Genomic DNA, 26,630 nt, shown 5'->3' with positions numbered 1-26,630 from the left:
ATCGGAAAGGTTACATAAAAAGCCCGGACGGGCGTTTTGTGTCGAATAAAAATATCAGACTGCTGAGAAATCGTTGTATAAATGATTAGAGCCGGTCGGAAGTAAAGCACCAGCGATAACCGGGATCGTGAAGGGCGTGCTGATGGAGATCGGAGCGCGGTCTGCTCTCGTGTTATTTTGCCCGGCGCAAGGCTATCCTGTACCCTCTTTTAGGTAACGGCATGGAAAGTAGACTCGATAGCGTTGGTGTTAATTTAGGATAAATTTCAAGCTGCCAGAGTAAACCGCGTCAAAGTAAAAACTATTAAATTTTTTTTATTTTTTACTTTGCTGGATTCGCTCCAGTTTCTAATTTACAATAACAAACGCACGTGCCGCTCTTCTTTAAGTGTAAAACAGAATTAATTAATCTTAAACGCGCATAACTGATAGGAATATGCATACAATTGATAGCAATTAATTTAATCAAGTCCTAGTTGCTTTATCGTGCACGTTTGTAATCGTTAGAGCCAATTGGAACTAAAGCTCCGGCTTTGAGCGAGTTGAGAGCTGGATGGCTGAAGAAAAGAGAGAACTCCAGCGTCGTGTTGTCGTGCCCAGCACAGGGATATCCTGTTCCCTCATTTAGGTAATGACGTAAAAAAAAAGGATAATGAAGTTTGATACGTCTCGTAAGATATAGCTCTCAATTTAAAATAAATTTAAATTTATCGCATGGACATTTGCAATCGTTAGAGCCGATCGGAACTAAAGCTCCGGCTCTCGTGAACGAGATACGAGGGGGATGGCTGAAGAAAAGAGCGGGCTCGAGCGCAGTATTACCATGTCCGGCGCAGGGATATCCTGTACCCTCTTTTAGGTAAAGTTAACCGCAGTTAATGAAACACGTGTTGCGCGTACCACTTTTTCCTGATTTCTCGGTGGCTTTTGTCCGCCAGAACCGGTTGGCAGCAAAGCGCCAGCATTGACAGGCGATTTAAAAGGCGGATGGAAGGAACGAAGGGCAGGCTACACGGTCATATTATTCTGCCCAGCTCAGGGTCACCCTGTTCCCAATTTTAGGTACATTTTTTTAATGCAGAAATAAACATGTAATTTAGATTAAAAAAAAAAAAAACCGGGACAAATTTTTTTTTTACAAAAAAAGAATTAAAAACAAATTTTTGTTTGTACGTAAATACTTAGCCAAGGTTCATCTCGTGACTGTAGCAAAACTTTCCAGCACTGAGCCAGAAACGTAACGTTCAAAGCGTCTAATAACGAGCCAAAAAAGCCAGATATTTAAACGATTTTTTCCGCGTACTAGTACTTTACTACGCGTCTTGACCTATCTCTACGCGCGCTCGGCTGCCGCGGCCGCTGACCTCTGGACCCGCCGGCCGCCGCCACGCGGCTTCCCGCCACGTGTACCGTGCAACAATGATGGCTGCCGGCCGACGTAACACGCGCACGTGCTCGCAGCTGACCGCGGTCCCCGGCAACTGGCGACCTCGGCGGTCGAGCGCGCGTTGACAGTCAATACGCGCAGTAGGCTAATCGCGACGAAAAACGTTTAAATATCTATTTAGATACATGGTTTTACCTTTTTTGAATCGTCAGAGCCGATCGGAAGTAAGGCACCGGCGCTGATCGGCGAAATGAAACGCGGGTGGAAAGAGATGATAGCGAGATCCAGCGTGGTTTTGACGTGCCCGGGTCAAGGCTACCCTGTGCCCAGTTTTAGGTAAAGACATTCTCGCGCGGTCCCTTTTTGCGAACGATTAAAATGTACTGTACGTCAATAGAACCGGTCGGCAGTAAAGCGCCTTCGATTTTGGGAGAGAAGGGCAGTCTGATGGAAAGGCGCACCGGTACGCACATCGTGATTCTTTGCCAAGGGCAAGCTTACCCTGTGCCAGCGTTCAGGTAAATTACGGGCGAGTTATATCGATTGAAATAATTTTTAATTACGCCAGCAGCGATATACGTTTAATCGAATAAAATTAATTAACAAAAATATTAATTTTTTTTTTATTTTTTTTTTTTTTTAATATATTTGCACAATCAAAATAATGTTTGCGTAAAGAACCGATAGGCAGTAAGGCTCCCTCCGTCACGGGCGACGTGAAACGATGGCTGCGAACTAAGTCGGCGGTCGGATTCGCGATGCAGTGTCAAGCGCAGGGTCATCCGGTACCAGCGTTCAGGTACTGACAGCGTTGTTCGTGCCTTTTTTTTTTAAATTCCGAAATCGAATTCTTGTATTGCCAGAGCCGATGGGAGCGAAAGGGCCGAAATTCTCGAGCGACGATCGCGTCAACTCGTTTATACGCGCCTCCGGAAGCGCATCGAGCTTGCAATGTCCTGCGCAGGGGTTCCCAATACCGTCGTTCAGGTAATCGAGACTGTAAGAATTATCGAAGGCTACTGAGACGCGTGCTTTTTCGCTTCGCTTCAGAGCCCGTGGGATCGAAGGCACCCGCCTTTCAGAGCGACGCGAAAAGCAGCACTTACGTGAGAAATGCGAGATCGTCGCTCGCGCTAACTTGCGCGGCTCAAGCATCGCCACCTCCGACTCACAGGTAACGTTGTTAACGAGCTGGTAATAAACCGCGTAATTAAGTCTTTAAACCGACAGAAATACTTAGTTGCTGCTAAAGCATTACACGACGAACAATTTTACGTTTTTGAGCTATGGTTATATAAAAATTACTTGTATATTTTATTTAATAACAAGCAGTTTTTAATATAATTTTTTTAATTACTCAAATGTAATTAAAACGGCGGTGGCGCGTCCCGTTCTCGAATGTCATTTTAAGAAAAGTAATAGATCATTTTTTTTACGTTAGAGCCAGCAGGTCGAGTGTCTCCAAAGTTTCCAAAATCAGCAAAAATTGATTCATTCGAGGTGGCGAACGATGCCGAAATAAGTTTATTGTGTGACGCACAGGCATTCCCTGCTCCCGCGTTTAGGTCAGTTTACTACATTTGATTACCTTCATCTACATTTATGTGCAATATTATTTTTAACTCAATAAACGATTTAGTAAAAACAATATTACACGGCGGTGGCGCGTTCTGTCCAGATGCAAATATATTATTCCGAGGGAAATAATAAATTTTATTTGCGGATTAGAGCCGGCAGGTCGAGTGTCTCCGAAATTCCCGAAAATGGCAAAGAGCAATTCCTTCGAAGTGGCGAACGACGCCGAAATCAGTTTGTTGTGCGACGCTCAGGCGTTCCCTGCTCCCGCATTTAGGTCAGTCTATCGACATTTAATTAACTGGGTTAAATTTTCGTCTTCTTATCTGATACGCTATCGTTCTCGTAACATTATCATTCTGTAGAACCCGTAAACGGTGCCAAGCCTAGAGTCGCTTCCACGTCTAAATATGACGTTCTCGCAAGTGTCGTTGGAGTGGCTGTAACAATGTTATGCCCCGCGCAGGGACACCCTCTTCCAGCTTATAGGTATTTACAAAGATAACCGCTCGCATTTTACAGCAGAGATTCTCTGCCGTAATATCGTCTCTTGCGCTTAAAATGTTTGGAAAAATATATTTTCGGCAGGAATTTTTGCTCGCTCAAGCGACCCGTAGAGTCGACTCGCTACATCAGTTTATTGTTTATCCATCTAGAGCCAGTAAGTGGCGCAATACCGAAAGTACCACCGACAGCTAAAATAACTGTCTTCTCGGTCGCGTCGCGTACCTCGATGGCGATGCTGTGTCAGGCTCAAGCAAATCCACTTCCTGTCTTCAGGTATGCCGACGTGAGCGCGATACAAATGTTGGCTACTGATAAGAATCTCCGCGGGATGAAAATTAAATAAGAGATACGGAGAGTTTCTGAAACATTACATTTGTTGCACCTGAGCACATATAAGGAAAGCCGTTTACTTCTGATGCTTCGGGGAAAGAAAAAAAAAGAAATTTAAAAAATTCTATTACAGTTATTAAATTTTTAGATACTGTTTATTTCTTAAAATACTTTTTGTTAAATGTGACAGGAAACGATGATATTCTCTTTCATCGGAATTAAAAGTGCATCTTGCCGATCATGTACTAATATTAGATTGGAACATATGTGAAGATATCGATTGATTTCGCGATAGGTGAATCTCTCGCCTTTTTCATTTTTAGAACCGGTTGGAAGTAGTCCGCCTCGATTGCCGCCTAGATCTAAATTTGACGAAATGATGAAAAATAAGGGTCACGCGGTGACGTTGCTTTGCGAGGCTCAAGCAAGTCCGTCGCCTCTGTTCAGGTGAGCAAAAATAAACAGTTTCACGTTAATCGTCACTGTTACGAGTTACTATAATTTGCTCGAAAATTAGATAAAATTAAATGACTTGTTTAAATTTTTTTTTCTCAAATAATTGATAATTACTTATCGAATTTTAGCAAAAATTATATTTAAAAAATATTAACGAATAAAATATTGTGCAGCGTAATTTTTGAGGATATAAAAAAAATTATCAATCGTTATCTTCACATTTTACCATCTTCAAACAACCTAAATGGGTGAGGTGCTGTGCATCAACAATGCGCTTGATAACGACGACGATGACGATTATGATAGCGTTGCGTTCTCCAGTTTCCCCCCTGTTTGCGCTATTGCAGAACCGCGAGGCAGCGTACGTCCGAATGTACGAGATAAGGATGTGAACGGATTGAGGAGGGACGTTCTAATCGGCCAGACGGTCGGCCTACCTTGTCCAGTTCAGGGTTTCCCAGCACCTGCATTCAGGTACAAGCATTCAACAACAGATCCGTCAGAAATCGCGACGCAGATTCGAATCGCGTACGCATACAATTTCCAAGTACAAGAACGTCTATGTTTCAAATTGCGGTATAATTGCGCGATTTAATTGAAGAAATGAGATATGTCGTTTACATTAGTTCGTGTTCTTGCGTCGATTTACAGAACCAACCGGCAATGTCGCGCCACGCATTGCTGGCGAACGTTATGAGGGTGGCAAATTGATAGATGTACCAAAAACGGGTATGGCGGCCTTGGACTGCGCGACGCAGGGTTTTCCTGTCCCATTGATGAGGTACATTGGCGAGAATCGCTCGACTTATATTTTTCCTTACGATGCTATTTCAGAAGGCACAAATAAAATCGCGCCACGATCGTCGGGCAAGAAATTCGGATTTGAAGTTATGCTGGCTATTGAAGGTCAAGATATCGCGTTGAGCCATTCGCTTCAGGGATACCCCGTACCTCTTACAAGGTAGACTTCAGAAGTCTTCCTTTACGTGCTAATTTACATCTCTTTTTTTTTTTTTTCCTCGTCATCGTCGTCGACAAAGCGAATCACATTTTTAACAGATCAAACTATACAGAATTCACGAAAGGCTATTTTCGACAAGCAAGAGAGAGCGAAAGTCAGATATAATGCATTGTTTCGTAAGTGATGCAGTTTGTGAGCTAACAATTTCGTGAGTTCGTAATTAAGCAAATAGCGAGTTTGCGTCAAACATTAATTTATCGCATGACGTTTCTATTTGGTATGAAAATAAACGATACGATAACGTAAACTATGAAAGTTATAGATAACCAAATTATTAATTAATAATGTAAACTCTAGAAAAGCTTCGGAGAATATGTTATTTACGTACAAACGTCATGAAAATAATTAAACGTTAAGATAACAAGATTATGCACTCGAAATCATCTGGCGAGATTGGCACCGTGGTCAGGTGAGTAGATTGCATGCAAAAATTCTGTCGACTTAAGCCAGGACGAACGCAATGGCCTGAGGATAGGGTACGTATACGACAAAGCATTTAGCCGTTGAAATCCAGACGTCGGCGTCGCGAATCGATTCCGAAGTGCAATTAAGAAATAGGGTGAAATCGAAAACGTTACGAGGAGACCGAAGCTCTCACACTTTGGGCGATCTGTTTATTTCAGAGCCGTCTGGTCGTACTGCCCCAAAAGCGACTGGAGACGGTCTTAAGTACCGCGGGGTAGAGGGCGAGTCTCTGGCGCTGGCGTGTGCGGCACAAGGCTTTCCTGCCCCGATAACTAGGTACACTCCTCCGTATAGATCACTTTTCTCCCTGATTTGGATGTAGTCTCACGCTCCGCGGGGCACAGATCCTCTATTCATTTTTAATATTTTCCATCCTTACCCTCTACCCCGTGTCGGATGGCGGTACCGTAAGATTCGACAGGGGCAAGAAAGAAGCAGAGTAACTTTTTTTTTTTTCTTTCTTTTTTTAATTCTTTTATAGAGAGATAGGGTTGTAAAATTCAGACAGGAAATGCGAAAATAGATATAAAATGTAATGCTTTTAAAATCTGGACCGGAAGGTGAGAGAAAGAGCTTAGAGAAAGGAGGAGGAGAGGGGGAGAGAAGGAGAGAGAGCGCAGATTAAAGCAGAACTTGAAAAAGAAAGATCGACAAAGGCCGATGCTCTCGATTTTCATGCGACTCAGTGATTTCGATGACTTTTTCAATTTCGATAGCGTTAACGACGAAATGTGTATCCCTGATCCGGGGCCAATCGGACGTGTTGGTTTTCAGTGCCAACTGGATCCTCCCCTCAACCCTCGAGATAGGTGACGGAAGCGCGACCTCGAAAAGGATGCGGGCCCTCTGCTCCCCCGGTATCCTCGGTGCTGATCCGGGTGGTCCGAGAGGGTGTCACTCGATCAATAGGGCGGTCAATGTTGCCCTACACCTGCACACCTCCAAATAAGTCCCACAATATTTGGCTGGTAAGTCCTTGCCACCTTCTCGTGCCTCCGTTCATCCGCTCGTATTAATTCATTTTCCCACCCTCTCTCTCTCTCACTTGTTTAAGAGAACATGTAAAGAAATGAGCCTCTCGTTCATGTACACCTTGAGCGTGTTTGAGCGACCGAGGAAAATCGAGTCTTAACGTTTTTTTTCTTTCTTTTTTCACGTCGTCCAACTGCACCATCGCCATTTAACATACCGCCAATTCACTATCGCCGTATTTATCGCTCCTCGCCCCGACCGCCTTCCACGATCCCTTATCGTTTACGATTACATATCCGACAATATCTCGCAACTCCGGTTTTCAGTTTCGAAATTGGTCAATGTTGAAAAGCGAGCTTTTAAGTGACTGTGTCGCGACGTATATTGCAATGTGAGAGATATTGTTGCATACTTAGGAAAGTATTAAAGTGACCCTGCACCAGCACCTGCCTTCAACAACCACGTTAAATGAAAAAAAAGATTGCTGCTGCGTTCGCTTGGTTATATCGTTTTATTGTGAATTATTGACATTTCTGTTTTGTACTCCTCCCGCCTAGGCTAATCAGTGCCGTTGCGAACAATCATACGTCACGAACGGAGTACAAACGTTCGTACTTGCTTTTACGCTGCAATCGCCCCTCACCTTCTCCCTTAGGGACCTTATTGTACCGAGAACCGACATGCGAATACTTTTTTATATATATATATATACATTCTTTTGCTTCTGATCTGTTGTCGCCGCAATTGTCTTTAATTACTTTTTGTTGCGCCCCGCCTGCATTGCTTCTCGATCGTGAGGCTACAAATAGAAGTATCTTGTTTTACTCTTAAATTACGATTTTGTTCGTGTATGAAATTATTTTGCGTGAGAAATGTAACGCCGATAAACCGATGGCAGAAACAGAAGGCCGTGCCCAGAGACGCCCAAAGCCCCGTGTATAGAATTTAATACTTAGCAGCGTAGAATGGAGCAAACAGAATACCGAATTTACCAAATTCGTCATTTCCTATCTCATTTTTATTCTTTTGCAATTTTACATGCTATTTATTATAACAAATGTAACAAAGAGGTGCTTATCTTTTAATGAAAAGTTTTACATGTATTTACGATATATCACTGATTTTATGTGAAAGTTTATTAATGTATATAATTAATATTAGCCAGCAGTATATTTATTGTTCCATTTTACGATATTAAGTTAGATTTATTAAGCTTTAAAGTACGGAACGAGCGGCCCTCGTTCCGGCGTTGGCGCGAAAATCGGCAGTTTTCATCTTCTCGTTTCAGATGGTACAAGTTCATCGAGGGTACGTCGAGGCGTCAACCGGTCCAGCTGAATGAACGCGTTCGCCAAGTCAGCGGCACTTTGATCATCCGCGAGGCCCGGGTTGAAGATTCCGGAAAGTATCTTTGCATCGTTAATAATTCCGTCGGCGGCGAAAGTGTGGAGACCGTTTTAACTGTTACGGCGCCGTTGACCGCGGAAATCGAACCGAGAACGCAGACCATCGACTTTGGCAGACCGGCAACCTTCACGTGCGCCGTCCAAGGGAATCCGATCAAAACTATATCCTGGCTTAAGGATGGAAAGCCCCTTGGATTGGAAGATCGCGTGCTGAGGATTGAGAGTGTGAAGAAGGAAGACAAGGGAATGTATCAGTGTTTCGTTCGAAACGATCAGGAAAGCGCGCAAGCAACAGCGGAATTAAAACTTGGTGGAAGATGTGAGTACATCTTTTTCCGGTCGTTTAATTAAATTAATTAATACTGAGAAGTTAGTGTATTTATTAAAAAAAAATTGTTTAAACTTATGTCAATGATTATATCGATTAGAAATTAATATTAATTTTGTAATTAACATTTTTTACAAATTAATATTTTCTTTTTTTAATTGTAATTATACATAATAATTTTCTTATTCATGCGACGTAAATAAAATTATATTATTTATCTTTTCGTCTCTTTGATTATTGACAGTCGAGCCTCCGCAGATCCGTCAGGCCTTTGCGGAAGAGACTCTTCAGCCCGGACCGAGTATGTTTTTGAAGTGTGTTGCCAGCGGGAATCCAACCCCCGAAATTACCTGGGAACTTGATGGAAAACGATTGTCAAATACCGAGAGACTGCAAGTGGGACAATACGTCACGGTCAATGGTGATGTCGTGTCGCATCTGAATATTTCGAGCATTCATACCAACGATGGTGGTCTCTACAAGTGCATTGCTGCATCAAAAGTTAGTTTTTTATTTTTTAGTTAAAATAAAAGTTCTTATTTCAATTTTATCCGTCAATCATTAATAAATAAACGTATAATATATTTATTTTATAATTGTTTTTTTTTTTTAATTATTAACGTTTTTCATTAAAATTTTTCAAATGCTCTAAGTGTGCAATGTGTAATTTTATTTCAGGTTGGATCTGCTGAACACTCTGCTCGTCTCAATGTCTACGGTCTGCCGTTCATTCGCCACATGGATAAGAAAGCCATCGTTGCTGGGGAAACTCTGCGTGTCACTTGTCCTGTTGCCGGATATCCGATTGAAAGCATCGTCTGGGAACGCGACACCAGGGTCTTGCCGATCAACCGAAAGCAAAAAGTCTTCCCTAATGGCACACTCATCATCGAGAACGTTGAACGGATGAGCGACCAAGCAACTTATACTTGCGTGGCACGCAATGCACAAGGCTATAGCGCGCGAGGAACATTGGAAGTTCAAGTCATGGGTAAGTTCGATATCTTATTTTCTTAATTACATTTTTTTCGTTATATGCAATTTAATATTTAAATTTTGTAAATATCAATTTTACATTCAGTCATAAAATTCGGTAATATCTTAAAAGTTAAAGAATTTTTAACATTTTGATATTTAATCAATTAAATTTTAATTAAAATTTTTTAAACGAAAATTTCAATGTAACAAAACATTCGCGGACTGAAATTTGCCGTTTGTCGTTAACGTGATAATCTTAAACGCACCATTTAGAATAAATAATTAATAATGCTATATACAGTATTTAGCATAAATGCATTACACATTTGTGTGCATACAATTGTATGTGTGAAATTTATTATTCTAATTAACGTTCTAGTTAGTAATTTAATTTTAATTGTTTACAAAATGTGTCTCCTCGATAATTTCGAAAACAAAGACTTTATTTACAGCTAACGAACCGACTGATCAACGGGATAGAGTTAATTATTATAATATTAGGATAGTGAATTTTATTTGCAGCAATTTACAGCGGATTGTCTTGTCCGTTATATGACTACCACTAAACTTTGTTTGCACTATTCCCGTATTGATTGTGACACCAAGCCAGAGGTATCGGCAAATTGTTTATCGAAGGTGTCGTTCACGCGTTATAGGAATCGTGTCGTAGATTCTAAAGGGTGCGACTGTAGGACACGGGCACGGATTCGAAAATGCATACGGACGATCTCGTTAACGAGCACTTAATAACGTAGAGCAAACGTACGTCGATTTACAGAGAGGACGCGCATTCGTGGAAGGTCTGGAGTTGGTATGGCGGTGGCTGATTGAATCGTTAGTAAGAAAATTCTGATGGGCTTGTTTTCAATTCAGATCTCTTTTTCAATCCCGCGATTGTCTCAATAGATGCCATGCATCCGTGCATGTTATAGGCATTGCTTCTTACCGATATAAGATATCAAATTTCTTCGTACGACACTAATATCAAATTTATAGAATCTTTTTTTTATAATGTTTTGTTAATTTAAAATTAAAAAAATCGTACGACTTTATTGCAAATTTGCACGGGTGGAATAATATCGTTGAAGTTAAAAATTAAATTATTAAATGACATGTCTATGATATCCACGAGCGTGGCACATTGACACCAGGACGCGTGTAATCGTATACATCCATGCATCGCTCCTCCATCTTCAGTGCCGCCAGTCGTTCAGGAGTTCGCGTTCACGAAGCTACCGATGAACGCCGGAGAGTTTGCGAATCTGCAGTGTATCGTGTCGAGCGGTGACCTGCCGTTGAACATACGTTGGAGCTATCCCGGAGAAGAGATGGGCGGTTCCTCCGGCGTACTCGCGAAGAAGGTCGCGGATCGCGTTAGCATGCTTATGATCTCGGTCATCACCGCGAGACACGCGGGGGAGTACGTTTGCACCGCTGAAAACGCGGCTGGAACTGCGTCCCACTCGACCGTCCTCACCGTCAATGGTTCGGGATTATCTGTTCCTAGAGAACACAGTCTTCTTCATTCTTCAGTTGCATTTTGTCACCTTTTACCTCGTCCCATGCACAAACCTTGCAAACAGCACTACACCTAATTATAGCTGTTCTCCCGTTTGTTGCGCCTCGATATTGTTAAATCCTGTGCCTACTTGAATCCCCCGAGAGAGCTTTTACGCGATCGTTCGATAAGTAGTTGACTTAACGCATAGGTGTTTGTTAGAATTATCACAAGGATAATTCACGACGTCGCTGCACCTTTTTTCGGTAATGAAGCATGATCTTTTATTTGATGATGACCTTTAGTCGCGCCGCAGCTTCTACCAATCGCTTTTAATACCGAGATCGCCAATTGGGGAGACTCCGTGTCCGTGCCCTGCTCAATCCTGAAGGGCGATATGCCTATGGACATATCATGGTCGTTCGATGGCGTGCCAATCGAAACGTCAAAAGATACGGGTATTACGGTCACCAGAATCAGCAAACACTTGAGCACCCTCAGCATCGACGGCGTCTCGGCGCGCCACGCCGGTGAATACGCCTGTTCCGCGTCGAATCTAGCTGGTTCTGTCAGTCGGTCGACAACTTTGACTGTCAACGGTATGGCCTTAATCCCCTCCGCACGGTTTCCGTCGTAATAGACTCGCTGTACATATTTATCGTCACGAACCTCAAGTATTTTTCCATCCAACGAATAATCCATCCCTGCCGAAAAATTTCATGATGAAAAACCAAAGTACATATTCCACCGTCATACCAACTTCAACTAGCAATCTACCCGCGTTTGATTGAAACGGACATTATAATATAAAATTTATGAAAAAAAAAAGTTTTTGACTTACGCGATTGAGGGATCCCCGATATGTCGTATCACGACTCGATACTTGCTTTTTCTTGTCTCGTTTCTCCCAGTCGCTCTTTCCAGTTGCCCCGCAAATACCACCTTTCTCTTTCGGGGACGAGCCGGCCAGCTGGGGCGAGCTGGTTTCAGTCACCTGTTCCGTCACGAAGGGCGATCAGCCTATCGAAATAACCTGGGCTTTTAACGGAATGCCGATCGACAGTCGCGACTCCGACGTAGTAGTAGGCAGCACGAACCGAAAGAACAGCGTCTTAACTATCGAATCAGTCGCGGCCCGACACGCCGGCGATTATACCTGTACTGCATCCAATCGCGTTGGTGCTACGACACATACGGCTCATCTGGCTGTAAATGGTACATGCAATCGATTATCACGAAAGAAATGAATGTTCGTTCCATCTCTATCATGCATCTTCCTCACTTTCCTCAAGCATCTTCAAACGATCTATTATTGTAGCTGACCACACACACCTGTAAACACAAAACACTGATATTTTAAATTAACAATTATAAAATAACAATTAATGATGAATTATCTTTCTGTTGCTTTCGAATATTACTAACAATTTAATTATATTAAAAGTTTACTAATTTTTTCTTGTCATGTTAAAAAAAAGTGCAAGAAAATTTCGATTTATTTAACATTTGTACATAAAAAAAATATCTTTTTTTTTTAAATCTTTTTACCAATCAATCTTGCATTTTCTGCCTCTCATTACATCTTCCCATCCGTGCTGCCGTATCGTTTACGCAGTCGCGCCGCAGATCTTTCAATTTTCCTTCGGCAACGGTCCTCTCAACTCCGGCGAGATGCTGTCGGTCTCTTGCACGATCGTCAAGGGAGACTTTCCCTTAAAATTAATGTGGACCTTCGATGACATCCCGATCGACTCGAGTCGGCCGGATGTTAATATCGTGACAAATAAGAGGGTCAGCTTCTTGAGCATCGACAGCGTGGCAGCGAGACATGCGGGAAGATACAAATGTACTGCGACCAATGCCGCCGGATCCGACAGTCACACCGCTGTACTCTCGGTGAACGGTACCGCGCTCGTATATGTAAAAAAAAAAATCCGTACTGCCTTACACCTGTATATATACAATTTCGTTATCCCTCTGTAACTTCTTGTGTCTCCGCAGTAATATATCACTTAAGTAATCACCACTCTTCGCGCTCACTGTCGTCGTCAGAACGATAATCCTGCGCAACGTAAAATACTTCTACAGCAGCGATTATCGTCAAGGACGACGATATACGGTCCATCCCACAGTGACAGCGAGACGATGGTCTATATATATTTTTCTTTTCTTTTCGTTTCCTTTTTAGTTGAGTCTTTTCTCGTATCGCTTTATAATGTGACAATGTTGTTCAGTGTCCTTTATCAAAGTACTGTTCCTTATCATTTCCTGATCTTCCCTCTGAAAATTAAAAAGTGCCGTCTTATAAATCGTTAAATTTGATTCTGATTTTGAACCAATATTTCTCGCTACCTTGCCGGAAGTGTTCAGGTGCCTCTCCGGAAGCTCCTACGTGTGATTCACGAATGTGCCCCTCGCGATTACAGTCGCGCCGCAACTGGCGCCTTTCACCTTCGGTGACGAAGCTGCCAATGCGGGAGAGATGGCAACCGTTCAATGTGCCGTGATAAAAGGCGACCTGCCTATCGATATAGTCTGGTCCTTTAACGGGCGTGTGATCGACATCGCGAATGGCGCATTCGACGAGCACAATTACGACAATCCCGATATAGTGATAAGCAGGAGTAGCAAACGGGCCAGCCAACTGACGATTGAATCGGTAGCCGCAAGACACGCGGGCGAGTACTCGTGCACTGCGAGCAACACGGCCGGAACTGCTACCCACTCTTCGATTCTTTCGGTGAACGGTACGCCTGTCCAGTTTGAATCAATGACGGTTGGGTGGTTGGTTGGATGCACGAAATACCGGATAATGCTTCTCATAGCGTTTTGTGGCAACTTTAAAATGTAACTTAACAATCGGTAGCTGAGTAGAAAATGACAATGAAATAGTATCCCTTGCTTCGATCTTTTGTAACAGAGTTTCAAGCAAATTGCACCTGAAAAAAAAAAATCGTGAAAAATTTGGCAGTGATTTTATGTTCTACAATTTTCAAGCTCTCTCTCTTACATATTATTTTACTTGTTTCGCTTCCGGTTCAGTATGAAGTAGCTTTTTGTGACGTTGACAGTACCGCCGCGCATCGCCCCTTTCGAAATGTCTGACGAGGCGGTGAACTGGGGTGACTCCGTCTCGGCGGTCTGTACGGTGGTTAACGGGGACAGTCCATTAGAAATTACATGGGCGTTAAATGGTATGCCCATCGAGAAGAATCATCAAATATCCGTGACCACCACCAAGAGGAACAGCCTGCTGTCCATAGATTCTGCGAGTCCGAGTCACGCGGGCACTTACACTTGTGTTGCTTCAAATGCTGCCGGTGCAACTACTTATTCCGTGGAATTAACAGTTAACGGTATCTACGATAATCGTTAGAAAAGAGAATGTTGATCTTGGAATCGATTTTTCCTTCTATCTTCCTCTCCTATTCTCTTCTTCCCTTCCAATTAAATTTCATGCGCGTGATCGGATGTCTAATAAAAAAAAGCAGCAACGGCAACTATTCTAATAATTGTATTTAATTCCTCTTTAAATCTCTGTCTTGTTTTGGCCGTGTCAGGTAATTATGTTGAGAAGAAAATTTACGGTTTCTATTAAAAAGAAAAAGCAGAAAAGAGGAAAACACGTAGAATCCGTTGCAGTCGCACCGCAAATCGCACCGTTCGCTATTGCCGAGGAACCAGCCAACTGGGGCGATTCTATTTCTGTGGTGTGCGCCATCCTGAAAGGTGATCTACCGATCGAGATCACATGGGCGTTAAACGGCGAGCCGATCCGGCCAGATCGTTCGGATATTAATATCCTGGCGACGACGCGGAAGAATAGCATTCTCAGCATCGAATCCGTGGCCGCGAGACACGCAGGGGAATATACATGTTCGGCGTCGAATAAAGCCGGAGCGACCAGTTATTCAGCGACTTTAGCTGTGAACGGTATATCTCGCGAGATTTCCTGCGCATTTATCTTTCCATTACCGTCTATTATCTGTCATTATTCTTCTCTTTCCCCCTCTTTTCCTTCTAAAATCCTCGTTGATGGTCAACCACGGTCTTCAAGGCGTCATCAGATCGCAAAGACACGTGCTATTATACTCGTGATCGTTAATGGTAAAGAATAGATTAGCCAATCGGTCGTTTGTTCACTTTAGTTGCTCCAGAGATAGCGCCTTTCGTACTCAGTGAGAAGCCGGCAAATTGGGGAGAGACAGTCACTGCGACGTGCACAATTTTGAAGGGAGATCAGCCAATACAGATTGAGTGGGCGCACAACGGCCAGCCGATCTCTCACGAATTTTCTGATATATCAATCGCCACCAGCAAACGCGTCAGCCTTCTCACAATCGACGCCGTTACGGCCAGCCATGCTGGAGAATATACTTGTGTAGCCACTAACGCTGCTGGTGGGACGAGTTTTTCCGCTTCTTTAGCTGTCAATGGTACCATATGATATTCTTCGAAGTTTTTATTATTTCTACAGTGCATGTATGAGTCGTCCACTCATGTATGTAGCTTGATACTTATACTATTCACATACTCATTCCCAGAAGATCCTCATTTTCCTCCATATTTTCAAGTTTAACGGAAGTGGCAGATTGGTCCTGTAAGAAGAAAGAGACTCAAGTATACGGATGTATATTGTATGTTGTAAATGTTACTGTCTATTGAAGTTGTATTAAGTTTATTGTTAGCAACACGATTTTATACTTGCGTGAATCGGAAACGGTATTTAACGTATGACGGAGGTAGAATAGGGCTTATAATTAAAGCACATTCTTAGTTGCCCCCGAAATCATGCCGTTTGACATCGGCGAGGAACCGGCGAATTGGGGTGACACTATTACCGTAACTTGCACGGTACTGAAGGGTGATCACCCTATCCAGATCGAGTGGGCACTCAACGGCGAGCCAATTTCTCGAGATCATCCCGACATATCGATAGTTAGTACCAGCAAGCGTGTCAGTCTGCTAACGATTGATGCCGTGACGGCACGCCACGCTGGAGAATACACCTGTACAGCTAGCAACGTAGCTGGTGGAACGAGTTATTCCGCATCATTGGCCGTAAACGGTATAAAGGTCTTCCCACGTCTTGTGTTTCGCGTAGCTTTTCTCACTTCGCCCTATCGTGCATGTGCAGAGCGGTACATCACTTCCACAATTTCCTTCCATCCTTTTAATTCGCGCAAAAGCACGAAAAAGAATATTACCAGTTTAATGCCCGGAAATTTCGTCGACAATCCTTCTCTCTTATCTTGTGGATATTAGGAATAAATTATAGGCATCGTCGAAAGAATTTGACCTGCGAACAGAAGATTATTTTAATATAGTATGTATAATTATTATACATAAGTCTAACAATTATTCTTTATTGACTTTTGATAGAGTTAATTGAAAAATAATTGTGAATATATTTTTCTGACTGTTTTATTGTTATAATATTATAGTTGCGCCACACATAGGGCCTTTCGCGATCAGTGACGGACCGGCGAATTGGGGTGACATGGTTTCGGCGACGTGTTCCATTATGAAAGGCGACTTTCCCGTAAAAATCGTTTGGACGTTTAATGGCAAACCTATTAGTTTGCACGACTCAGATATCACGATTACAAAGATAAATAAGCATATGAGTGCTCTCAGCATCGAATCCGTAGCCGCGAGGCACGCGGGCGAATACACGTGCGTAGCTACGAACAGAGCCGGCAACGTCAGCCATTCGACCACCCTTGTTGTTAACGGTACCTACGTATCTCCAGAAACACACATGCACGTCATCTAAACGTCGTACAGCACTTGCCTAATCCACCATTGCGATTCATAGTTCATCATAAAACCCCGTTCATCGCATTATCTTAATTTCATGATACGATCCTTGCTCCTAATCGCCGCGATAGCTCCCGACAGTCCCGACGACTGTTTCGCGAGAAATGTAGAAGCCGCAAGAATCGCGAGATTTTTTTTTTTACGAGGTGTTGCTCACCGTGTGTCTCACACGCGATCCGCGATCGCAGTTTCTCCGCAGATCTTCCCGTTCACGTTCGGCGACGAGCCGGTTAATTCGGGTGAGGCAATCTCCGTCACCTGCTCCATTATCAAGGGTGACTTTCCAATGGACATCACCTGGGCGTTCAACGGCGAGCCGATATTCGCCGAAAGTACAGATCAGTTCTCTATCACGAAGGGCAAGCGCCTCAGCGTCCTGTCGATCGATGCTGTCGCGGCTAGACACGCCGGCGAGTACACTTGCACCGCGTCGAACAAAGCCGGAGCCATCAGCCATGCGGCCGCTCTAGCCGTGAACGGTAACACCGCGCGCATGCATAAACGAGAGCATACACGCGCCGTCTCGACTACTCTTCTTTCGTCGGGCAAAGACAAAACCGTCCCTTTCTCTTCATTATCCCTTTCAACTTTTTTACCCCTCATGATCTTTTCAACATTCCCTTCGTAAAACACGGGGAGTACGATGAGGACGCGTTCGTCTTGTCTGGCCTTATCGCGTACTCGCGATAACCGTAGAGATTCTGCTCCTCGCTCTTTTATCAGTTTTATCGCTGTGTAGGGACTAGAATTAATGACGTCACAAATAGTTTCTCACTAAGCGTGGGTGTCTTCACATTTTCCTTTCCTGTAAAATTATTTAATGTATTAGTTGTGCGAAAAAAAAAAAAAAAAAAAAAAAAGTATATAAAAGTATATCCATAGGAGAAGCGCAAAATAATTATAAAATTAAAACTGTGAATTAAATCACAACTAGAACGTTTTTCATACTTTGGAAAATCGTTTTTAGTCGCTCCTCAGATAGCGCCGTTCTCAATCAGCGACGAGCCGGCAAATTGGGGCGATGCGGTCTCATCTGTTTGCACAATCGTTAAGGGAGATCTACCGATTGAAGTAACGTGGGCGCTAAATGGCGAACCTATCACCAAGGAGAATTTCGGAGATATATCAATATCGAGTACCAGCAAACGAGTCAGTCTAATGACAATTGAGGCCGCGAGCCCGAGACACGCCGGGGAATACACCTGCACAGCCTCGAATGCTGCCGGCGCGACGAGTTACTCCGCCACTTTAGCTGTGAACGGTACTGGCATTGCATGAAACGAAACGTCTCGCTACGATTGAGAAATTGAGCCTGGGATATCACCTGCAAGCATAATGTATCTACACGAAACTGTTATCCTATCCCCGCGTAACACAGCGATAACACGACACTCCTCTGAAACCATCCCGTCGTGTGAGGTATAATTGGCAATTGATATAACGAACACGAAGATTTAAAAAGACACGTACCGAGAATTACTAAAAAAGTGATGAGATTCTTGAAAGCGGGGTACGTTTGCTCGACGATGCATATGCAGCTCGATAAATGTAATCAATCTAAAAAAAAAAAAAAAAAAAAAAAAGGGTTTATATGTATTTTATATGAAATTATGTTGATCACGTTTTTTTGCGATTATTTTCAGTCGCTCCGCAAATCGCTCCATTTTCTATCAGCGAAGAACCGGCTAATTGGGGCGAGCAAGTTTCCGCAATGTGTAGCATTTTAAAGGGTGACCTACCGATCGAAATACGGTGGAGTCTCAATGGCGAAATTATCACGCATCTCTCTCATCCGGACGTGATAATCACAAATACCGGGAAAAAGACATCCGTCTTGACCATTGAATCTGTGACTGCTCGTCATGCTGGCGAATATAGCTGTGTCGCAAGCAATCTAGTTGGATCCGTCAGCCGTTCCGCCACTTTGTCGGTCAATGGTACCTAAAAAAAAAAAAAAATGCTGCATGTCAAGACGTAGTGGCATTGTCAGCACTTTATCCCGCAAAGTACTTCGTATTTTCTTCCTTTTCAGTTCGAATCGCTAAAGTCATTATTGATAACATCTTTCCTCGGATAACGATCCATGAAAAACCTAAGCACCTTCAAGTCTGATCTCCTCGTATCTCACGTTTCGTGCTATTTAACAAAAATCGCCTCTCGTTCCTTCACGTTTTTAGAATCTTCGGCTAAGAAACTTAAGAGCGTACAATCGTCAGAATTTTCGCAGAAATACTACAAGTGATTTTTCTCGAATTTCTCTCTCATTGTATCTTCTTGTTCGTATCGCAGTCTCCCCACAGATAGCACCGATCTCTTTCGGCGAAGAACCGGTTAATGCAGGAGACCTGGTATCAGTACAGTGTGTGGTGACCAAAGGCGATTTTCCTCTGGAGATCACGTGGACCTTCGACGGCCGTCCCATACAATCTTATCACGGCGACGTGATCGTGTCCGATACCGGCAAGCGTGTCAAACAACTGACCATCGAATCGGTAGCTGCGCGACACGCCGGCGAGTATACCTGCGTTGCTTCGAACGCGGCTGGATCGGTCTCTCATTCGGCCGTTTTGGACGTAAATGGTACACCTTTCGACAAATTTATGGCCGCGATTCGCATTTCTGCATTTAGCCACGTTTCGTCCAAAATTATCTCCCATCTGATTTATCCACCCCTCCGGTATCTCCCACGAGTTTTTCGAGGCCTCGTCCTCGTTTTTATTTTTATCCCACGTTGTTATTTTTCCTGAGTTTCTTCGCTTTTTATATTATTCATAGCACGACGTGTGTCTGTGTTCTCTAGAGCCCGTCGCTGTCACTTTAGTCACCGAATGCTGTTATTGAATATCTTTATTCTTAATTTTCTTAGTTACACAAGCCTGTTTTCTCTCCTTTGATTTTATTGTTGATTAGCATCGCGACGCATACAGAGTCATACAATACAAGAACGACATTCTCGCCATTACACCGATCTTAAGCGGAAGTAAGAAGAAACGAAGAGAGGACGACGAAGGAAGCGAGGACGTTTAGGAAGAGATGACACGGTTTCCCGTCGTCGGTTTAATTCGTGGCGATCTAGCTTGTGGCTTCAAAATTCTTTCTCTTCTTTTCTGATTTCTTTCTTTTTCTCTCTTCCAGTAATTCCAAAATTATTGCCATTTTCATTCGGCGAGGAGCCGCTTAACTCGGGTCAAGTAGTAACGGTACCGTGCGCAGTGGTCGAGGGCGATCCACCCTTGCAGCTCCGTTGGACCTTAAACGGTCATGCGATCTCGCCGCATTCCGGAATCTCGATCGTGGATCTGGGCGGACGCGGCGCTATACTGAGCATAGGATCTGTCCAGGCGGCCCATGCTGGAACGTACACGTGTGTCGCGGAAAACCTTGCCGGCAGACACGAGCTCTCGGCCGATCTCATTGTAAACGGTGCATACTGATCCGCAAAAATCTGCTCGATATTTCGTTGAGTCCTGTGAATTCTCCTTCCCCTTTATCTAAGCGTTTCCTCATCCGTTGTCCTGGACCGCCACTTCTTTCCAGTAGACACTAAAAATTTATTGATTTCCGCTTAAACATGCGTCGCGTTTTTACCGGTCCCTATACATGACAGTTTAGAATTACGGTCGCTACTTTTTAGACAAAGTATAAGAGGAGGCTATTACGATTACAGGAATCGGGCTAATAGTGCACGATGATATCGCGTCTTAGATCTCGAGCGGCGTAGATTCGTCTCGATGAACGAGACATTCATTCTCGCCCGCGTATCTATCTCTTTTTCTCTCTCTTTCTCTTTGTCTGTTATTACCTGTTGTCTCTAGTTTCTGTCCGTTCTCTATCTTCCTGGCAGTCGCTCCACATCTGCAGCCGTTCGCGTTCGACGAGGCCAACTCCGGTGATCTGATAATCGTCCATTGCGCGGTCGTGAAGGGGGACACGCCGATTTCGCTCAAGTGGTTGTTCGAGGGTCGCCATTTAGAGGTAGGCGACGGAGTGGGTATCACCGCGTTGGGGGATAGAGTCTCGGCCCTGACGATCCCCGCTGTTAGGGGCGAGCACGCCGGAGAGTATGCTTGCGTCGCCGATAATCCAGCGGGCCGTGCTCGGCACAGCGCCCATCTGAAAGTGAATGGTACAAGAAAATAAGCACACGATCATTAAAGCATCCAGTAAAACAAAAAACGAAATTAAAAAAAGAATTATACATATATGTATTTTTTAACACAAAAAAAACAAAACCGCGCGGCATGATGATAATGTTTAACGGGCGTACGCGTAGTGAGAATACTGTCATTTTGTTTGCGTGTTAATATTTGAGCGAAAAGCAGTACGTTTACTTTTTTATTCGGTTGTAGATTTATATATATATATTTTTTTTTATCTATAGTAGAGCGTTTCAATATGTTAGATTTACGACCCTTGCTGCCGCTTCACGTACGTCGTAAAACTTTTAATCTGTCTGTCCTAACTGTTGTAATGATATTACGAGATATGTGTATCTGGAAATCTGCATTGCTCGACGCATACTTCTCCCTTCTATCTATAGAGAGTTGTCTTCCTTGTAACGAGGTTAAACCGTTTAGCTGATTCGCATAGGCGAGAGTAGTTTGTGCCCACGACTGTTTGAATCGAGGCGTCGATTACTACGAGACGAGCCGTGTCTCCCATTCTCTCCCGGCCCAGAACTGTCTCTCATTCTCTGTCACTCCGCTATCCCTCTTCTTATTTCGATAGTTCAGCACCCAAAGTTGTCTCATCAATCGAATCGATCGTAGGCTGCCAGTCTAGATTATTTCATGTAATTAGTTTAGCGCCATCAATTATTTGTCGTCAATCTACGGAGAATGATAACATGTTAGATACGAATAAGCGGCGAAGTCTCTTCTTGGGTGGAAAAACATATTATAGAAAATGAATATAGATGACAGACGACGATGGTACCGGAATAAAAATCATTACGGGAGCATGGATCTACCTACCGTTCCGTTGCAGTCCTGCCACAGATCACTCCGTTCGATTTTGGAGACCGACCGATCTATGCCGAGCAGGCCGCCCAATTGGCATGCATGGTGCCGATAGGCGACACGCCGATCGAGATCGCCTGGACCCACGAGGGCAAACCGTTGTCGCAGTACATGGGATTCAACGTCGGGAAACTCGGCCCACGGACGAGTATACTACTGATCGAGCCGGTAACACCGAAGCACGACGGGCGTTACGCGTGCGTTGCTAGTAATCCGTCAGGCAGGGCGATCCACGAGGCAACCTTACGAGTCCACGGTTAGGTCCAGAAGAACAGAGCACTGAGAATGAAATAACGTTGATAATTAATAATGATGGTTGAGTGAAGTTTCGGAATGAGAAAAAAAAAAAAAAAAAGGAACGCAGCCGCACAGGTTCCGCGCGAGTATTTGAGTGCAGGCTTGAATAATTGCATCTTAATCATCGTTGCTGTGACGCTGATCGTGTATTTTTTCCCCTGTTGGCGAAAGCTTTTCTGGAATTTCAGTTGGTTGGAGCTCGCGCTCAATACGGAGCTCGTTGCTTTCGTCGCCGATGACGACTTTCTTACGCGTACACTCTTTCTCTCGCTACCCTGCTTCCTTTTCACACTTTTTAAGTCTATTTCTTTCTGTTTCTTTCTTTTTCTCTCTCTCTGTCTCTCTCTGTATCTATCTATACTTCTCACTGTTGTACTTTTCTCTTTACCATGTGTCCGCCGATCTTTCAAGCGAGCGAACGAGCTAGATCAATCCGAATTTTTTCATGCTCCGAGAAACGATAGCTTTTACCGAGCCGTCGGCCTTTCCTCGTTTATTTTGCCGCCTCGTTATCTTGCTCTCGTCGTCAGCCAATCTTTTGCGACTTTTTTACGTTGGCTTCGATCATCCTTGCGGCGAAGTAACGCGACGCTCAGGATGTACTTTTCTTTCGCACGCGAGCCTCATCGCGTTTCCACATCCTTTACGAGCGCGTTCGCCGTTTCCCGTAGCACAGACGATTTAAATGCCACTTTGCGATCGTAGGATTGCGTAGGCCCCACGTGCAAGTTGCATATTATCCGTATCGTGTACGTTCGAGTGTCGATTTATACCTCACCGTACCCCCGTTCGCGCTGAAACGCGTCCTTGTACTAAGATGACCGACCGACCATCCAACCACATCTCAGAATTCACCCGATAAATTCATTACAGCCCGTCACGTCCACGAATGGATTTTCTCAAACACGCCCTTCCTCGGCCCCTCACCACCCCTCACCACACATCTTGCCTTGTTCATTTTGTAGATGCGTACGTAGTGTGGTAGATAAAGTGCATGCATTTACATTGACGAGCGTAATCGAGTATTATTCGTAAACGCGGTACAGCATGATGCACCGTGCTCGAGTATAAATTCGATAGCGCTTCGTGCACGCTTATTGTTGGAGCTCCTTCAGAGCGAAATCCGTAGTTTCTTTATCCGCATGTACCTCCTCTCTCTTCTTCACTTTCGATCTCTCTGTTCCATGCATTAGATATCCGCATAATCATCTCAGAATCCTGCATGCCGTACCCGTACATTATATTCGTCGCAGTAGCAGGAGCGTGTCGCATTTTTTTTTCTGCATGCCATGAAAAAGTTTAATAATAGGATAAACAAGAATATATTATAAATTTAATAATATTGCAATTGTGCTAATCAGCAATTTCACTTATTGATTTAAGTACAAGCTAGTACAATTAATATTAAAGAAATTAAAAAAGAAAAACAAGCTCTTTTGCTGAAATTTTTTAACGTCATTAATTTAGACTTCATTAAACTTATACATACAATACTTATAACAGCAACTGATGTAATTATGCACTGATTATTTAAATAAATCTAAACTCAAACGTTACTATTACATTAAAAAATATTATCATTATAAACAATGAGTTTAAAGATGTCTAAAAAGCGACTCGAGTTTTCAAGCGACTGGCTCCTGGATACTGCACAATTTCGTTGGCGCAAAAGTGCATTGCGACTAATCTGTTTATTCTATAACAGTTCCTCCTCGTTGGATTCTGGAACCTACCGATAAAGCATTTGCTCAAGGATCAGATGCACGAGTGGAATGCAAAGCCGACGGATTCCCCAAGCCTCAGGTCACATGGAAGAGAGCTGCTGGTAAGTGCGGCCACAGTCTGATAAATAATGAACCTTTCTACTTGCGTACATTAAACACACAAATCTGCTCCGTTTTACAGGGGATACGCCGGGAGATTATACCGACCTGAAACTAAGCAATCCTGATATTAGCGTTGAAGATGGCACCCTCTCAATTAATAACATACAAAAGACAAACGAGGGCTATTACCTTTGCGAGGCCGTTAATGGCATTGGATCAGGATTATCAGCAGTTATTCTTATCTCGGTTCAAGGTAACTCACGTTTGATTTTATCTCTCATTTTTCCGTCATTTCTATTGCATTTTATACATCTCTTTACGGTGTCTTTTCAGCTCCTCCGCAATTTGAAATTAAACTTAGAAACCAGACCGCTCGTCGCGGAGAACCAGCCGTGCTGCAGTGCGAGGCGCAAGGAGAAAAGCCAATCGGCATCCTATGGAACATGAACAACAAAAGATTAGACACTAAGAGCGATCCTCGTTACACCATTCGCGAGGAAATATTGGCTAATGGAGTACTGTCCGATCTGAGTATCAAGCGAACCGAAAGGAGCGACTCTGCTTTATTTACTTGCGTAGCTACGAATGCCTTCGGCAGCGATGATACCAGCATTAACATGATCGTACAAGGTTAGTTTATTTAATTATATAATATATTATTTATAAATGAAAAATTGATTAAGTATTTTAAAGTAAATTAATTTACATTTTTATAGAGGTGCCTGAAGTTCCTTATGGTCTCAAAGTATTGGATAAATCGGGACGTTCGGTGCAATTGTCATGGGCGGCACCTTATGACGGAAACAGTCCGATCAAGCGATACGTTATCGAATATAAAATCAGCAAAGGTTCCTGGGAAAATGATATTGACCGAGTACTCGTCCCGGGCTCGCAGCAAAACGTAGCCGGAGTGTACAATCTGAGACCGGCGACTACCTACCATCTTCGAATCGTCGCTGAGAATGAAATTGGCACGTCTGATCCTTCTGATACCGTTACGATTATCACCGCTGAAGAAGCACCCACTGGTCCGCCAACTTCCGTCAAAGTGGACGCTCTCGATCAGCACACGCTCAAGGTAATTAAATTCGTGCTTCGACCTATAACGTATTAGCTTTAATTTAATTTAATTGGAAGTTAGATTTAATTGAAGATTTAACGTGAGAACTCCACATGAAGCTTCTCTTATATTAAATATGTCATATTAAAATAAAATGTTTTTTTTTTTCATAAAGTTTGCTCGAGGTGGACTTTACGTTATAAAATACGTGGCTTACAAATATAAATTTCATTCAGGTTACGTGGAAACCACCTCCGCGCGAGGATTGGAATGGAGAGATTCTTGGCTACTACGTTGGATACAGACAGTCGTCGGATAAGCCGTACATGTTCGAGACCGTCGACTTCTCCAAGGAGGACATAAAAGAGCACCATTTGCAAATCGCGAATCTCAAGACCTATACTCAGTACGGTGTAGTCGTTCAAGCATTTAACAAAATCGGCTCCGGGCCAATGAGCGAAGAGCGTAGACAGCATACCGCGGAAGGCGTGCCTGAGCAACCACCTCACGATACTACTTGCACAACATTAACCTCTCAAACTATCAGAGTGTCTTGGGTATCGCCGCCACTCAGTGCGGCTAATGGCGTTATTACCGGCTATAAAGTTAGTAAAAACACGACTCGAGAAGAAGGCATAAAACCTTTTGCAGTAGCGTCTTTAACTATTTGCTTTAGGTCATCTATGGACCGTCCGATACGTGGTACGATGAGAATACGAAGGACACGAAGATCACGTCTTCCAGCGAAACCATCTTGCACGGTCTCAAGAAGTACACAAATTACAGCATGCAGGTTTTAGCGTACACATCTGGCGGAGATGGCGTTAAATCTGCCCCGATTCACTGTCAGACTGAACAAGATGGTAATTGAGAAAACGATTTAGTGGGTAAATGCATTTATTTTTTTATTATATATTACATTCGTCATATTTATTTTCAGCACCCGAAGCACCCATTGCTATCAAAGCTCTAGTCATGTCTTCGGAATCTATTCTTATTTCATGGCGTCCACCCAGCCAGCCGAACGGAGTTATTTCTCAATATACCGTTTACACAAAAGCGGATAACGCGGAAGAGCCAAGCAGCCAGAAAGTACCACCGAATCAATTAACTCACGAAGCGTCTGGATTGGATAAACAGCTTAGATATGAGTTTTGGGTGACTGCTAGTACGAATATAGGTGAAGGAGAAGCTTCCAAGATTGTAACCTTGGGACCAAGTGTTCGAGGTAATATTTTTTAATTGAAATTTTAATAATTACGATTACTTAGCCTTGTAATCGTAATCATGGTTTTTTTTTTTTTTTTACAAGTTATTGTAATTGTAGTGACTATTTTTTTTCAATTTTGATTATAAATAAAATATTATCTAAAATTAATATTTTATATGCACTTTACAGTACCGGCCAAAATTGCATCGTTCGATGATAAATTTACTGCAACATACAAGGAAGATGTCAAACTGCCGTGTCTTACTGTTGGCGTGCCTGCACCTGAAGTAACATGGAAAGTACGAGGTGCTACTCTTCAACCGAGCGATCGACTGAGACAACTACCCGAGGGATCGCTGTTCATAAAGGAAGTCGACCGTGCGGATGCTGGAGAATATTCTTGTTATGTGGAAAACTCTTTTGGACACGATACCGTGACTCATCAGCTAGTTGTACATGGTATATTTCTACATTTA

The 26,630-nt window shown here is 43.2% G+C and overlaps 1 protein-coding gene and 2 long non-coding RNA genes across 3 annotated transcripts in view; 1 reads left to right on the top strand and 2 right to left on the bottom strand.

Moving 5' to 3' along the window:
• Positions 1 to 26,630, top strand: part of Dscam1 (Down syndrome cell adhesion molecule 1) — a 61,554-nt gene that overhangs the window by 25,336 nt on the left and 9,588 nt on the right. Inside the window, exons 7-18 of the mRNA XM_070656750.1 lie at positions 8,002 to 8,438; positions 8,692 to 8,948; positions 9,126 to 9,438; positions 13,350 to 13,670; positions 23,764 to 23,883; positions 23,964 to 24,137; positions 24,218 to 24,514; positions 24,601 to 24,962; positions 25,181 to 25,549; positions 25,621 to 25,807; positions 25,885 to 26,172; positions 26,344 to 26,613. Coding sequence (XP_070512851.1) covers positions 8,002 to 8,438; positions 8,692 to 8,948; positions 9,126 to 9,438; positions 13,350 to 13,670; positions 23,764 to 23,883; positions 23,964 to 24,137; positions 24,218 to 24,514; positions 24,601 to 24,962; positions 25,181 to 25,549; positions 25,621 to 25,807; positions 25,885 to 26,172; positions 26,344 to 26,613 — 3,395 coding nt within the window. The remainder of the gene's footprint in view (positions 1 to 8,001; positions 8,439 to 8,691; positions 8,949 to 9,125; positions 9,439 to 13,349; positions 13,671 to 23,763; positions 23,884 to 23,963; positions 24,138 to 24,217; positions 24,515 to 24,600; positions 24,963 to 25,180; positions 25,550 to 25,620; positions 25,808 to 25,884; positions 26,173 to 26,343; positions 26,614 to 26,630) is intronic.
• LOC139102674 (uncharacterized) lies at positions 12,361 to 15,721 on the bottom strand. The gene is made up of 4 exons (XR_011545741.1): positions 15,632 to 15,721; positions 13,934 to 15,521; positions 13,276 to 13,862; positions 12,361 to 13,203 (listed from the first exon to the last, which is right to left on the bottom strand). It is a non-coding gene; the product is annotated as an uncharacterized lncRNA (long non-coding RNA).
• Positions 15,760 to 20,633, bottom strand: LOC139102675 (uncharacterized). Its single transcript, XR_011545742.1, has 4 exons — positions 20,546 to 20,633; positions 18,483 to 18,684; positions 16,901 to 17,548; positions 15,760 to 16,222 (listed from the first exon to the last, which is right to left on the bottom strand). It is a non-coding gene; the product is annotated as an uncharacterized lncRNA (long non-coding RNA).

Source organism: Cardiocondyla obscurior, linkage group LG05, assembly GCF_019399895.1.
Source record: "Cardiocondyla obscurior isolate alpha-2009 linkage group LG05, Cobs3.1, whole genome shotgun sequence".
Lineage (NCBI taxonomy): Eukaryota > Metazoa > Arthropoda > Insecta > Hymenoptera > Formicidae > Cardiocondyla > Cardiocondyla obscurior.
Note: the sequence above shows the minus strand (reverse complement) of the source record. Positions and strands in the feature narration are given on the sequence as shown.